Source organism: Myxine glutinosa, chromosome 13 (assembly GCF_964187855.1).
Source record: "Myxine glutinosa chromosome 13, kmMyxGlut1.1, whole genome shotgun sequence".
In the NCBI taxonomy this organism is placed as follows: domain Eukaryota; kingdom Metazoa; phylum Chordata; class Myxini; order Myxiniformes; family Myxinidae; genus Myxine; species Myxine glutinosa.
In genome coordinates, this window is record NC_136273.1 from 105,244,454 (window position 1) to 105,257,534 (window position 13,081).

The following is a 13,081-nucleotide window of genomic DNA, read 5'->3' on the forward strand; positions in this document are numbered from 1 at the left end:
AATCCGACAAAAAGGTTGAAATTAATACTGAAAATTCGACAACTCACTGTATCCCAGAAATTCTCTGCCAGGTTGGGGTCCACCAGGACCTCACATGCCAAGTTCATCAAATGCTACAAAACACAAGTGGTTGCACCAGGTCAGCTCAGTGGACAACCTCAGGAGAACACGATCAAAGAGCATAAATTTGGGGGTGGACAAACCTTCGTATCACCCAGGGAGTTCTCGTCGAAGAGATTCAGAACACACGACAGGAAGTCGTAAATGCAGCCCCTTGCTGTGCGAGCTGTGCACTACACAAAGGAATCAAATCACTCAAACACCCAACTGGTCAACTGGGCAATGACAAGTTTGTTAATAATATTGCAATAACTGTCATGCAAGAAAGAGCAATAAGATGGTCCAGATGTGAAGAATGCCAAACCTGATTATTATTATTATTATATTATATTATATAACCTGAGGGAATAATAATAACAAGATTAAACAAGAACAGCACCCTTCCTCAACATCGCAACGTCCACCAATATGCGTCAGCCCACATTATTACATCATAATACATACTCGTACCAGGTTTGATTTTAAACCATTCAGCTGTTCTCAAGTGTCACATTGTTTTGCCTCACATGGCCTCTAGTCTTCGAAGCCACAATCTAATCAGTTCATCTTTGCATCACATGTACACTACCGGTCAAAAGTTTTGGAACATCTCAATTTTTACGGTTTTTATTGAAATTTACGCAGTTTAGTGTCTCAATGTACTCTGAAATTAAGCATAGAACAAATAAACAATTGGAGATAAAAAAGAAATCATAGAATCATTTTGTTTAGCAAAATTTAATTTAAATTTTTGACTCAGCAAAGCAGCCACCTTTTGCAGCTATAACCGCCGAACACACTCGTGGCATTCTTTCTCCAATGGAAATCAAATCTCGTTCGGGAAGTTCTTCCCAACACTGTTGCAGAAGTTCCCACAAATGTATTGCACTTGTAGGTTGCTTTGCTTTCACCCTTTTGTCCAGTTCATTCCAAACCAGCTCGAAGTGGTTTAAGTCTGGAGACTGTGCTGGCCATTCCATGATTTGAAGCCTACCGTCTTGTTCTTTTCCTCGAAGGTAATTTTGACATAGCCTGGAGGTGTGTTTAGGGTCATTATCTTGCTGTAGGATGAACCACTGATCAACAAGGCGTATACCAGGGGGTATTGCATGGCGCTGCAAAATGCTGTGGTAGCCTTTTTGGTGCAGGGTGCCAGTCACTCTGTGCAAGTCGCCGCATCTGGATCCAGCAAGAGCCCCAGACCATCACACTTCCTTCTCCATGTTCGATAGTTGGTGTCACACACTGAGGAACCATCCTTTCGCCTACTCGACGGCGTACAAAAACCCTGCGTGATGAACCAAAGAATTAAAATTTTGATTAATCGGTTCATAAGACCTTCTTCCAGTCTTCAGTCGTCCACTGGCGGTGCTTCATGGCCCAGGCAAGCCTCTTTTTCTTATTTTGCCGTCTTAGCAATGGCTTTCTTACTGCCACTCGACCTGTCAAACCTGCAGCTTGAAGTCTTCTCTTCACAGTTGAAACTGAGACTTGCTTACTTCGACCAGTGTTAAGCTGTGCTTGAAGCTGTTGTCCTATGAGCCGCCTATCACGCAAGCTGTTGACTCTCAGAAACTTGTCTTCTGATTTTGTTGTGGCTTTGGGTCTGCCAGACCTCTTTCTGTCAGAGTTTCCTCCAGTTTCCAATATACTACTTCCTGCAGTGCAATATTGTCCAAATAATGCTTCAGAGGGTGTAATAACAGTCTGTTCCAATACTGCTTTTACACAGACAGGGGGGTTGTAATCAAGTAATCAGCAGAGGTTGGGACACCTGTAGGAATTGTTTGCATCAACTTTCAAGGCTTAATTTACTTACATTGCTGCAGAACAGCTGTAAGTTTTTAGCCCATTACTTGTTCCCTGAAGAAGGCCTTTTTTTTTCAACAATATAACGACGCAATTTACATTATTTTCCCGTTTTTGCTGACCGAAACTTCTTTTTTTTTACCTCGAGCAGTTTACTGCTTACCTTTGTACCATTTCAGGTTATTCACTGGACATTAAACATTGAGGTGTTCTAAAACTTTTGAGCAGTAGTGTACTTATACCAAGTTTGGTTAAAATTCCATCACTGGTTTACACATTATCGCTGTAACAGAATTTGTACCGAGCAAATGGCCTTTGACATACAACAACAACAACAACAACAACAACAACAACAACAACAACAGGCATTTTAAGGCCATTTTCCCTGCAAGAGCGGGGGTTAGCATGACCTTTGACATGTTAACCCCATAATCTAGTCATATCATATTTGCATTATTATACATACTTCTACCAAGTTTGACTTGGATCCCTTCAGCCATTCTTAAGTTATCGCGGAAACGAGAACCCATCACGCCTCATACATAATGCCTCTGGTGACTTCGTTGGCGGAGGCACAAAAATAAAAACAAAGCAAACAAAAAAGAAAAGGGAGGAGAATTTAACAGGGAAGTACGGTACAACAAACTACAATCTAAAAGGGAAAGATAACATCGGTCTTGTGAGTTTATGAAAGCTGACATCAACGGAAAGAGAAAACGAGGAAACGTAATGATGTGAAATTCACGCTAACATTTGAAGTGCCAGAGAATCCAGGATCTTGTAGCAGGCCTGACAGGAAGTGCATCGTCTGCAGCTGGATTGCCGTTTTTCCGAGGTGCTGCGTCTGAGCCCGGCCCACGTCACCAAGTGCTGCGTGGCGTAACACCGCCCAGGCCAGAAGTACAGGGCCATGGGCAGGTACAATGCCCAGCCGAACCATCATCGAATCCAACTCCTTTGTAGGAATGACGAGGGAACAAATGGAAAAGCTAGACAAGACAGGAACCATTGAAAGAAAAAACCCAGACTGACAGACAAGATTCTCAACATTTGTCAAAAACTCCAAATGCAGATTTTGTAATGAATTCTGCACCTGCTTCTTCACTGCATTAGAATGAAGAGCTAGTCTTGCGACTGTGAGCTCATGTCGATCTGAATCAGTGGGCAGGTAGAACAACAGATGAAATCAACAGGACATTGACCGAGCGATGTTAACCACCATAGGAAACAAGGGGAAGCTGCGTTTTGGGTGTCACCCATTGCAAAAGCAATGAAGGGTTAATGTCTGGAACGTCAGCTTCTCCTTGCTTCTCACGGCAGGTAGCATACCTTGATCAATGTCTGTTCATTTCATCCTTTCATCACTATATTCTTTTGAGACCAACTTTGGGAACTTTCACACTAATACCTTGAATATCTGTTGGTCTTTGACCACCTGGTGCTCGTTCACACAATCCTGGCGGATGCATCGGAAGAGCAGGTTGAGGTCTATACCCCCGATCAAAATCAGAACGCAAAAGTACCTGAGGATAAAACACACATTTGTACATCCATGCTGCATTCCTTGGAACTAAACATTCACATAAATCACATGAATCACATGAATCCAACCAACTTAGGCAAGCAGAACTCAAGGCCCATATATTCAATTATCACCCTTCACAGTCTACCCGACGCGTTGTGCAAGGACTGGTGAAGCAGTAGAACCTGCCACGCCAAAGCGGACGTGGCAGAAGAGCTGGGCGAGGCAAAGAAGGTGTCTTGGGGCCATTTCAAAGTAGGTGAAAAATAGGAAGAGAAGCTCCAGTTGGAGACAGCACTCCCGTAGGCACTGGACCTGCATAAGGACACGTGTAATTACTGGCACACTCAATATCGCATCAAAAGTGATATATAAAGGTAGAGCATGGCGAATAAATAATAATCATAAAATAATAAAATAATTAATCAACAGACGAATAGAATACCTAAACCACCACCGTTTCACCCGAATCTGTAATTTAAAAACAAGACCAAAAGTCTAATAGCGGTGTACCCGGGCTTGTAAAATGTTATAAACCACAAACACATGATTAGCTTTTTAAACAGTTGCTAATGCTGTTTATAACATGAAACAAATATGGAGGAATCTAGACATCCATGAGGTAAGTTTTACTTGCAGAACTGAGTGAAGATCTACTGTAATCTATATACCCCACAAGGGTTGGAGGTGTGCTCCTTTACCAAGCAGCTAGCTCGCGCTTGCCAAGCCAGCCATTCCTGAAGGGTTTTGAATGCAGTGCTTGCTCGAATGCTTAAAGCACTTGGCGATCTCTCCACAAGAAACTTGGTAAATGAACACACACCCAATGTTATTGAGACCCGATCATAGAAAGACTGTAATCTATATACCCCAAAGAGGAATGACCCTTCCTGCCGCTCTCGAAGTGATCGGGTGTTTACGCCGTAATGACATCATATACGTAATGATGCAGCATGATGGCCAGACACAAAACTTCCGCTACTTTAATATACATAAGATATATATTTAACCTCCAGTAACATTGCAGTTACTACAAAGGGATTAGTGTTACGATTAGATTTAATATAATAATAACGTTACGTTATTATTACGAAAATTATATTCTTTTTAAAAAACCGAGGTGAATTCCTTACTTCCGCTTTTACACCGCTTCAATCCATCAACTTCCCATTCACGACATTGGGATTAAAGTGTAATGGTTCTATTTACGATAATATTATTATGACTACGACAACGATACCACTGCATTAAGAAACCTGGGTTTAATTTGTCTGAAGCGGACGGTGAGTCATAACGCCGATACACACCGTATTGTTGGAAGAGACGTAACGCCGATGCTTTCGATATTTGATGATCATTTTAGCAATCGGTTTGTTTGTGTTTCATGCTGAATGAAAAACGTAAGGGTGGAGCATGGCGATTGTGATATATGACAGGTTCGACAATATGTTCAGCATGAACGGCATATAAATCAAAATGGCGGTGCATGGAGAGTCAGCCGCAGCACCGCCGTAATGACATCAGACGTAATCACATCACCCTGTCATGTGACGAGATCCTCAACTGATAAATCAACAAATCAAAAATATCCTTTGCAGCGAAATCACATGGTCATTGTCATGTCCAAATATCAGCTTCCTAGCTCAAAAGGTGCCTGAGATAATGCCCAGAAGAGAAAGGAAATAAATAAGTACTTAATTTATCGATAATAATTAAATAACTCATCAAAAATACCATTTTCTTTTAAATCAAGCAGCCAAAAATAACAAATTTTAATCAAAAAACAAAAGATACCGTTTTTGACAAAGTACTTGCTCACAATTGTGCCAAAATTTCAGCTACCTAGCTCAAAGGATGGCTGAGATATCGCCCAGGAAAACAAGAAAGAAAACAAGAAAACAACCAGAGTGAAAATTGAGTACTCCCTTTCAGCGTGCGTCACTGCCGAGCCCCATTCGGTGCCTGGCAATGACGTTATGCAGCGCATGAAGATGGCAAAGGAAAGGAGCGGTGCACAAAAATAACCCCTCAGCAGTTACACACGATAGAGGAAGGTGCAGACTGGACGTTTGGGACGATTACACCTCACCACCACTTAATTAAAAACACCTAACCACCATATAATTAAAAAACACACCACCACATAATTAAAAACACACAACCACAAAATTAAAACACCTCACCACCACAAAATTAAAACACCTCACCACCACAAAATTAAAACACCTCACCACCACAAAATTAAAACACCTCACCACCACAAAATTAAAACACCTCACCACCACAAAATTAAAACACCTCACCACCACAAAATTAAAACACCTCACCACCACAAAATTAAAACACCTCACCACCACAAAATTAAAACACCTCACCACCACAAAATTAAAACACCTCACCACCACAAAATTAAAACACCTCACCACCACAAAATTAAAACACCTCACCACCACAAAATTAAAACACCTCACCACCACGTAATTAGAAACACCTCAACACCACGTAATTAGAAACACCTCACCACCACGTAATTAGAAACACCTCACCACCACGTAATTAGAAACACCTCACCACCACGTAATCAAAAACACCGCACCACCACGTAATTAAAAACACCTCACCACCACGTAATTAAAAACACCTCACCACCACGTAATTAAAAACACCTCACCACCATGTGATTAAAAACACCTCACCACCACGTAATTAAAAACACACCACCACGTGATTAAAAACACCTCACCACCACGTGATTAAAAACACCTCACCACCACGTGATTAAAAACACCTCACCACCACGTAAAAACACCTCACCACCACGTAAAAACCTCACCACCATGTAATTAAAAACTCACCACCATGTAATTAAAAAACACCTCACCACCACGTAATTAAAAAACCCCACCACCACGACATCACCAATTCATTAAAAACACCACCACCAATTAATGAAAAACACCTCACCACCAATTAATTTTTAAAAACCTCACCACCAATTAATTTTTAAAACGTCACCACCAATCTTACTATAATTCACCAAATGTCCGTCCGTCTGTCTGTCTGTCTGTCTCTTAGTCCGTTCGTTCAAAGGTACCGCAAAATCGGTTGAACCGATCGCAATTATATTTTGGGTGGGTAATCCTGGGATCTCCAGGAGTAAAATAGGCTATTTAGTTTTTCCAATTTCAGCTTTGGTCTCCAGCATTCTCAGGTTTGGACTCCCGCATGACATTCGCGTTCGCATAACGTTCATTGTAACGATGTTTCCATTGTGATGGCTAGCAACGGTACCCGCCCGACGGGCGGAGCTTCAATTGGGAGGCCCAAATGAAAAGGCTAAATATCAGAAATTGAAGGCTTTTTTTCTTTTAAACGATTTATATAAACATCCGTTAAATCTCAATCGATGCAGCCGTTTGTGCGGCACCCGGGAAAATAACGTCATGCGGGAGCAAGTATCAGCAGGATGTGGCAGTGTGGGAGTCCACGTTTCTGATCCTCCTTCATGCCGAAGTAGCCCACCAGAGTGGACATATGTTGTGTGCAAGAGACAAGATGGAAGGGAAGTGGTGTGAGAATGGTGAAGGGTAGGCAGGGACAGAAATACAAGTTTGTGTGGCAAGGGTGCCTGGAGGGCATGAATGGTGTTGGTGTCCTGTTTTCTGAGGAGTTTGTAGACAGTGTGGTGAGTGTGACTAGAGTGAGTGATAGGTTGATGTTGGTGAAAATGATGATTGGAAAGCTCTTGGTGAACGTCATCTCGGGATATACTCCGCAGGTTGGTCGGAGCGATGAAGAGAAGGACAAGTTCTGGTGTGCGATAGAGAAGCTGATGGAAAACGTGAAAGATGAGGAAGTTGTTGTGGTAGGAGGAGACCTAAATGGACATGTGGGAAGGAGTATGGACGGTTTTGAGGGAGTTCATGGGGTTTACGGATATGGTGTGAGAAATGGAGAAGGTGAAAGGATTTTGGAGTTTGCTGATGGAGCTGATTTGTTGATTTGTAATACTCAGTTCCAGAAAGGGGATAATAAGCTTGTTACATACACGTCAGGTGGGTCGACGACAACCGTTGACTACCTGATGGTGCATAGGCGAGATAGGGGGCACCTCCGGGACACAAAGGTGATCCCGGGGGAGGAGGCTGTTTCACAGCACCACTTGGTTGTCTGCGACATGAGGGTGAAATGTGCGAGGAGAGCTCGGCGGGTGAAGTACCAACCGAGAATGAAGGTGTGTCGGTTGAAAGAGGTGACAGTAGGGAGGCAATAAAAGAGATTCCGAGTAGGGTAGAGGATGATGTGGTTGAGCTTGAACGTGGTTGGATGTCAATGAAAGATAGTCTGTTGGAAGACCGTTGGTGAGATATGTGCATGGACAAAAGGACCACCGAGGCACTCGGAAACATGGTGGTGGGATGATGAAGTTGGAAAGAGGATTGACGAGAAGAGGAAGAAGTTCAAGGAGTGGCAGAAGGCAAAGGGCACAGGAGCAGAAAAATCAGAGCATGAAAGTTCTAAGGCAGCCAAGAAGGCTGCAAAGAAAGAGGGAGCAAAGGCGCAGGAGGCATGTAGGAAAATGTTCGGAGAACGCTTGGATTCGGAAGAGGGTCAGAGAGCGGTATTCAGGATTGCAAAGCAGATAGCGAAAGAGAGGTGTGATGTGATGCTTGAAGGATGAAGTGGGACAAATCGTTATGGATCCAGATGGAATTGAAGGAAGATGGAAAAGATATATGGAAATGCTGTTGAATACAGAGAATGAATGGGATGGCAACATAGAGAGTAACCCAGTTTTAGGACCTGCAGAGAAGATAACTGAGAAGGAAATTGAGGAAGCGATAAAAGCAATGAAGAGAAGAAAAGCGGGAGGGCCGACGGGAGTTGTGGGAGATATGTTGAAGGCAGCAGGAAGTTGGGGTGTGAAGAGAATTACAGAGATCTGTAATCTGGTGGTGAAAGAAGGCCGCACTCCAGTGGATTGGGCACTGAGTACCCTCGTCCCTCTATACAAGGGGAAAGGTGACCCTCTAGAATGTGGCTTGTACCGAGCGATAAAGTTATTGGAGCATGGAATGAAGGTATTGGAAAGGGTGTTGGAGAGGAGGATAAGGAAGAGTGTGAAGAGACGAAATGCAGTTTGGATTTATGCCAGGAAGAGGAACGACAGACGTTCTCTTTATTGTGAGGCAGTTGCAGGAGAAGTACATGGAGAAGAGGAAGAAGTTGTTTCTTGGGTTTGTTGATCTGGAGAAAGCAGTCGATAGGGTTCCACGCGAAGTATTGACATGGGCATTGAGGAAGTTAGAAGTGGAGGAATGGTTGATCAGAGTAGTGATGGCAATGTAGAAAAGAGCACGCACTGTTGTAAGGACGAAGGACGGGAATAGTGGTGAGTTTGAGGGGAAGGTGGGAGTGCATCAGGGGTTGGTACTAAGTCCACTACTATTTGTAGCTGTGATGGAGGTGCTGGCTCAGAACGTAAAGGAGGGTTTACCGTGGGAGTTGTTGTATGCAGATGATCTGGTGTTGATTGCAGAAAGTATGGATGGACTGAAGGAAAAGATGAACAAGTGGAAGGAATGTATGGAGACAAAAGGCCTGAAGGTGAATATAGGAAAGACGAAGGTGATGGCAAGTGGTAAAGCATGTGGTGAGGTGGAAAGAACTGGGTAGTGGCCATGTATTGTGTGCAGAAGGGTGTCGGAGTGAACTCCATTCAATGTACAATGTGCGCTGAGTGGGTTCATCAAAAATGTAGTGGTCTGAGGGGGGTCATAAACCAGTGTGGCAGATACATTCAAATGTAAGGTGTGCACAGAGGGAGCTGCAGATGGAGGAAATGTTGAGTTGGATCTTGGAGACGGCGTGAAGCTGGAAGGTGTGAAAACATTTTGCTCCCTCCATGCTGAATGGAGAAGGTGGATCAGACTCGGCAACGGTTGCAAGAGTGAGATGTGCATGGCAGGAGTTTCGGGAACTGAGTGGCGTGCTGATGAGGAGGGGAGTGTCGTTGAAGTTGAAGGGGAAGGGGAAGGTGTCTGCTGCATGTGTGAGAAGTGTTATGATTTATGGGAGCGAGACAAGGGTCATGATTGTAGAGCAGCAACGAAGGCTGGAAAGGGTGGAAATGCGAATGGTTCGGTGGATGTGCGGAGTATCGTTGAGAGAGAGGAAGACAAATGATGAATTGCGAAAGATGATGGGAATAGAGCCTGTGGTTGATGCTGTGAAGAGAACCAGGTTGAGATGGTTTGGTCATGTGTTGAGGAAGGATGAAAGTGACTGGTTGAGAAGAGTGATGGAAATGAATATAGAAGGAAGTAGAAGACGGGGAAGACCGAGAAAGACTTGGCTAAAGATGGTGGAAGAAGAAATGCGGGCAAGGGGGTTAACAAGGAGTGATGCAGAAAATAGGGCAAAATGGAGAAGATTGTCATGGGGACCGCAAGGCCAACCCCCGCTCTAGCAGGGAAAATGGCCTTAAAATGCATGTTGTTGTTGTGTTGTTGTAGTCCATTGTATAATTTACATAAACATAAATGCAAATTGCGCATGTGGAAAAAGTAAGTACACCCCTACATTTATCACTACTTCAAATACCTAAAATTAGAATCAGGTGCACCAGCTCAGGTGCAAATGATTAGAACATCGTTAGAGGATCTTGGAGGAACCTGTCTTATTTAAACCTCAGACATTGAGTTTGGTTTGCTCTTTGTTGTTGAAGTGTGCAGCGTCACCAGGCCTGGATCAAAAGAGCTCTCTGGGGCCTTCAGAAAGAAGGTTATAGATGCCTACGAGTCTGGGAAGGGATTTAAAAAGATCTCCAAACAATTTGAAATCAATCATTCCACTGTCCGGAAGATCATCTACAAGTGGAGAAGATTCCAAACAACTGCCAACTTGTTCAGGCCAGGCCGCCCCAGCAAGATTAGCCCGAGAGCAGACCGCAAGATGCTGAAAGAAGTCTCGAAGAACCCCAGAATGTCATCACGGGACCTACAGGTAGCTCTTGCCACTGTTGAAGTCAAAGTGCACGAGTCTACCATTAGAAAGAGGCTGCACAAATTTGATCTACATGGGAGGTGTGCCAGGAGGAAACCTTTGCTGTCCAGAAAAAACATCAGGGCAAGACTAAAGTTTGCCAATGAACACCTAGACAAAAGACCAGCACTTCTGGAACAATGTGCTAAGGAACAGATGAGTCAAAGGTAGAGAGAGCTATTTGGCCACAGCACAAGACATGTTTGGCGAAAACCAAAAACAGCATTTGACCACAAGAACCTGATGCCAACTGCAAAGTATGGTGGTGGAAATATTATGGTTTGGGGCAGCTTTGCTGCATCAAGGCCTGGGCAGCTCACCATCATATAATCCACTATGAATTCTTCATTGTACCAGATAAGAGGGTGCTTGAGGATGATGCGAGGCAATCTGTCGGAAATGTTGAAGCTCAACCGAAGGTGGACCTTCCAACATGACAATGACCCTAAACATACCAGTAAATCCACCAAGGAATGGCTGAAAAGAAAGAAATGGAGGGTTCTGGAATTGCCAAGTCAAATCCCGGATCTAAATCCCGTCGAGATGTTGTGGGGGGATTTGAAACGAGTTGTGCATGCAAGAAACCCCTCAAACATCACACAGCTGAAAGATTTCTGCATGGAGGAGTGGGCAAAAATTTCTCCCAGTCGATGCCAGAGATTGGTCGACAGTTATAAGAAACACCTACTTGAGGTTGTTTCTGCCAAAGGGGGCAATAACATCTATTAGAGCCAAGGGTGTACTTACGTGTGTGTGTGTATGTGTGTATGTGTGTATGTGTGTGTGTGTGTGTGTGTGTGTGTGTGTGTGTGTGTGTGTGTGTGTGTGTGTGTGTGTGTGTGTGTGTGTGTGTGTGTATATATATATATATATATATACATAAATATATGCAGACTTGGCATTTAATATCGAATATTGTTTTTGTGGGGGTGAACTTACTTTTCAAGATGTCTTAGAACCTAAAGTTCATTGGAATTATGTTGAAATTATTCTAGATTTTGTTAATGTGACCTTTAAAAGAAACAAAAACCACATTTGACATTTCGAAACAAATAAATTGATCCTTGAAAGTGATGTAAACTGATATCGAACTCAATTCATGGACAGTACTGTGTTAAGCTTCTGTACGTTTTCCAGAAGTATCTCTTTATTTTGCACATTAGCCAATTTTTTTTTTTAACAAAAACAAAAGTTAAATTACGACTGGGATTACGGACAGTAAAATTACAGTTCAGTACTTCGTGTAACCCCCACGAGCATTCAGGAGAGCATGTACACGTCGAGGCATGCTGTTCACGAGATTTGCCAAGGTTTGGACAGGAATCGCTTGCCATGCAGTGACAATAGCCTGCTGCAATTCACGCACAGAGGTCGGCTGCTGGTCCAAGTGGTCGATTTGACGCGTTATTTCTGCCCCCAAGTTCTCTATCGGATTCATATCCGGGGATATGGCAGGCCACTCCCTCTGCTCTACACCACGGTCAGCAAGAAAGTGTTGGATCATGCGAGCACGATGAGGCCGTGCATTGTCATCTTGGAAGACAAAGTTTCCTAGAAAGGCTGCACGAGCAAATGGAAGCAATGTTTCTTCCAGAATGGCCCTGCACTTGAACTGGTTCAGGTTTCCATTCAGAACAACCAGGTCAGTTTTGCCCCCTGCATGAAAAGCAGCCCAAACGGTCACCCCACCACCTCCAGCTTGGACTCTTGGCACTATACAATCTTCGTTGTAGGCTTCATGCACTTGTCTGCGCACTCCGACACGGCCATCTTGACGATAGACCAGAAATCTAGACTTGTCACTGAAGATCACGTGATTCCAGTGTCCTGGCTGCCATTGACGGTGCTCTCTGGCCCACTGCAATCGGCGCTGGCAGTGTTGTCTGGTCAGGCGTGGCTTTCTCAGCGGACGCCTGGCACGATAGCCTGCTTGAACCAGTCGTTGGTTGACTAGCCTTCTGGATACAGGCACATTTGTCAGTTGCTGCCACTCAGCCCTAAGCCGATTAGCTGACTTGGTACGGCCATTGCGGACTAACCGGTGCAGCTGGCGATCATCCCTCCTTGTGGTTCTGCGGGGACGTCCTGGCCTCGGTATTGGAGTAGGGACACCCCTCTGAGCATTTCGTTTCAGGATCTTTGACACCTGACCTTGAGTGATGCCATACTGCCGAGCAATAGCACGCTGTTTCATGCCGTAATTTCGTAAAGCCACCACTCCATGACAAACAGCATTGTCGAGTTGACGGACCATCTCCAGAGGAAGCAGCAATAACTTTTGGAGACGTGCAGCAGTTGTTTTCCACGAATACAGAACGCAACAACCCTTGTATACCCGACAGTGAAGCCAATCATCAAATGCACCTGTCCGCACATTTTGCCACGCCACTTGTGATATAATCCTGTTGTTGACTTCTTGCTGCGACAGACAATCAGTGACATGGTTCTTTTAACAAATAAATCACCAAAGTGTAAAAGAAACTCACCAGATTGATATACTGAGTTAAGAAAGTAAACCCAAGTCAAGAAAAAAAATATATTCCATATTAAATGCCAAGTGTGTGTGTATGTGTATGTGTATGTGTGTATATATATATATATATATAT

General features: G+C 43.8%; 1 protein-coding gene across 2 annotated transcripts in view; it reads right to left on the reverse strand.

The window, feature by feature from the left end:
- Positions 1-13,081, reverse strand: part of LOC137416913 (nucleoporin NUP188) — a 182,123-nt gene that overhangs the window by 97,016 nt on the left and 72,026 nt on the right. For both annotated transcript variants that reach the window (XM_078767875.1, XM_078767876.1), the window contains exons 9-13: positions 3,579-3,745; positions 3,317-3,431; positions 2,660-2,863; positions 204-293; positions 48-113 (exon numbers count right to left, since the gene is read on the reverse strand). In XM_078767875.1, the coding sequence (XP_078624001.1) occupies positions 48-113; positions 204-293; positions 2,660-2,863; positions 3,317-3,431; positions 3,579-3,745 (642 nt within the window). The remainder of the gene's footprint in view (positions 1-47; positions 114-203; positions 294-2,659; positions 2,864-3,316; positions 3,432-3,578; positions 3,746-13,081) is intronic.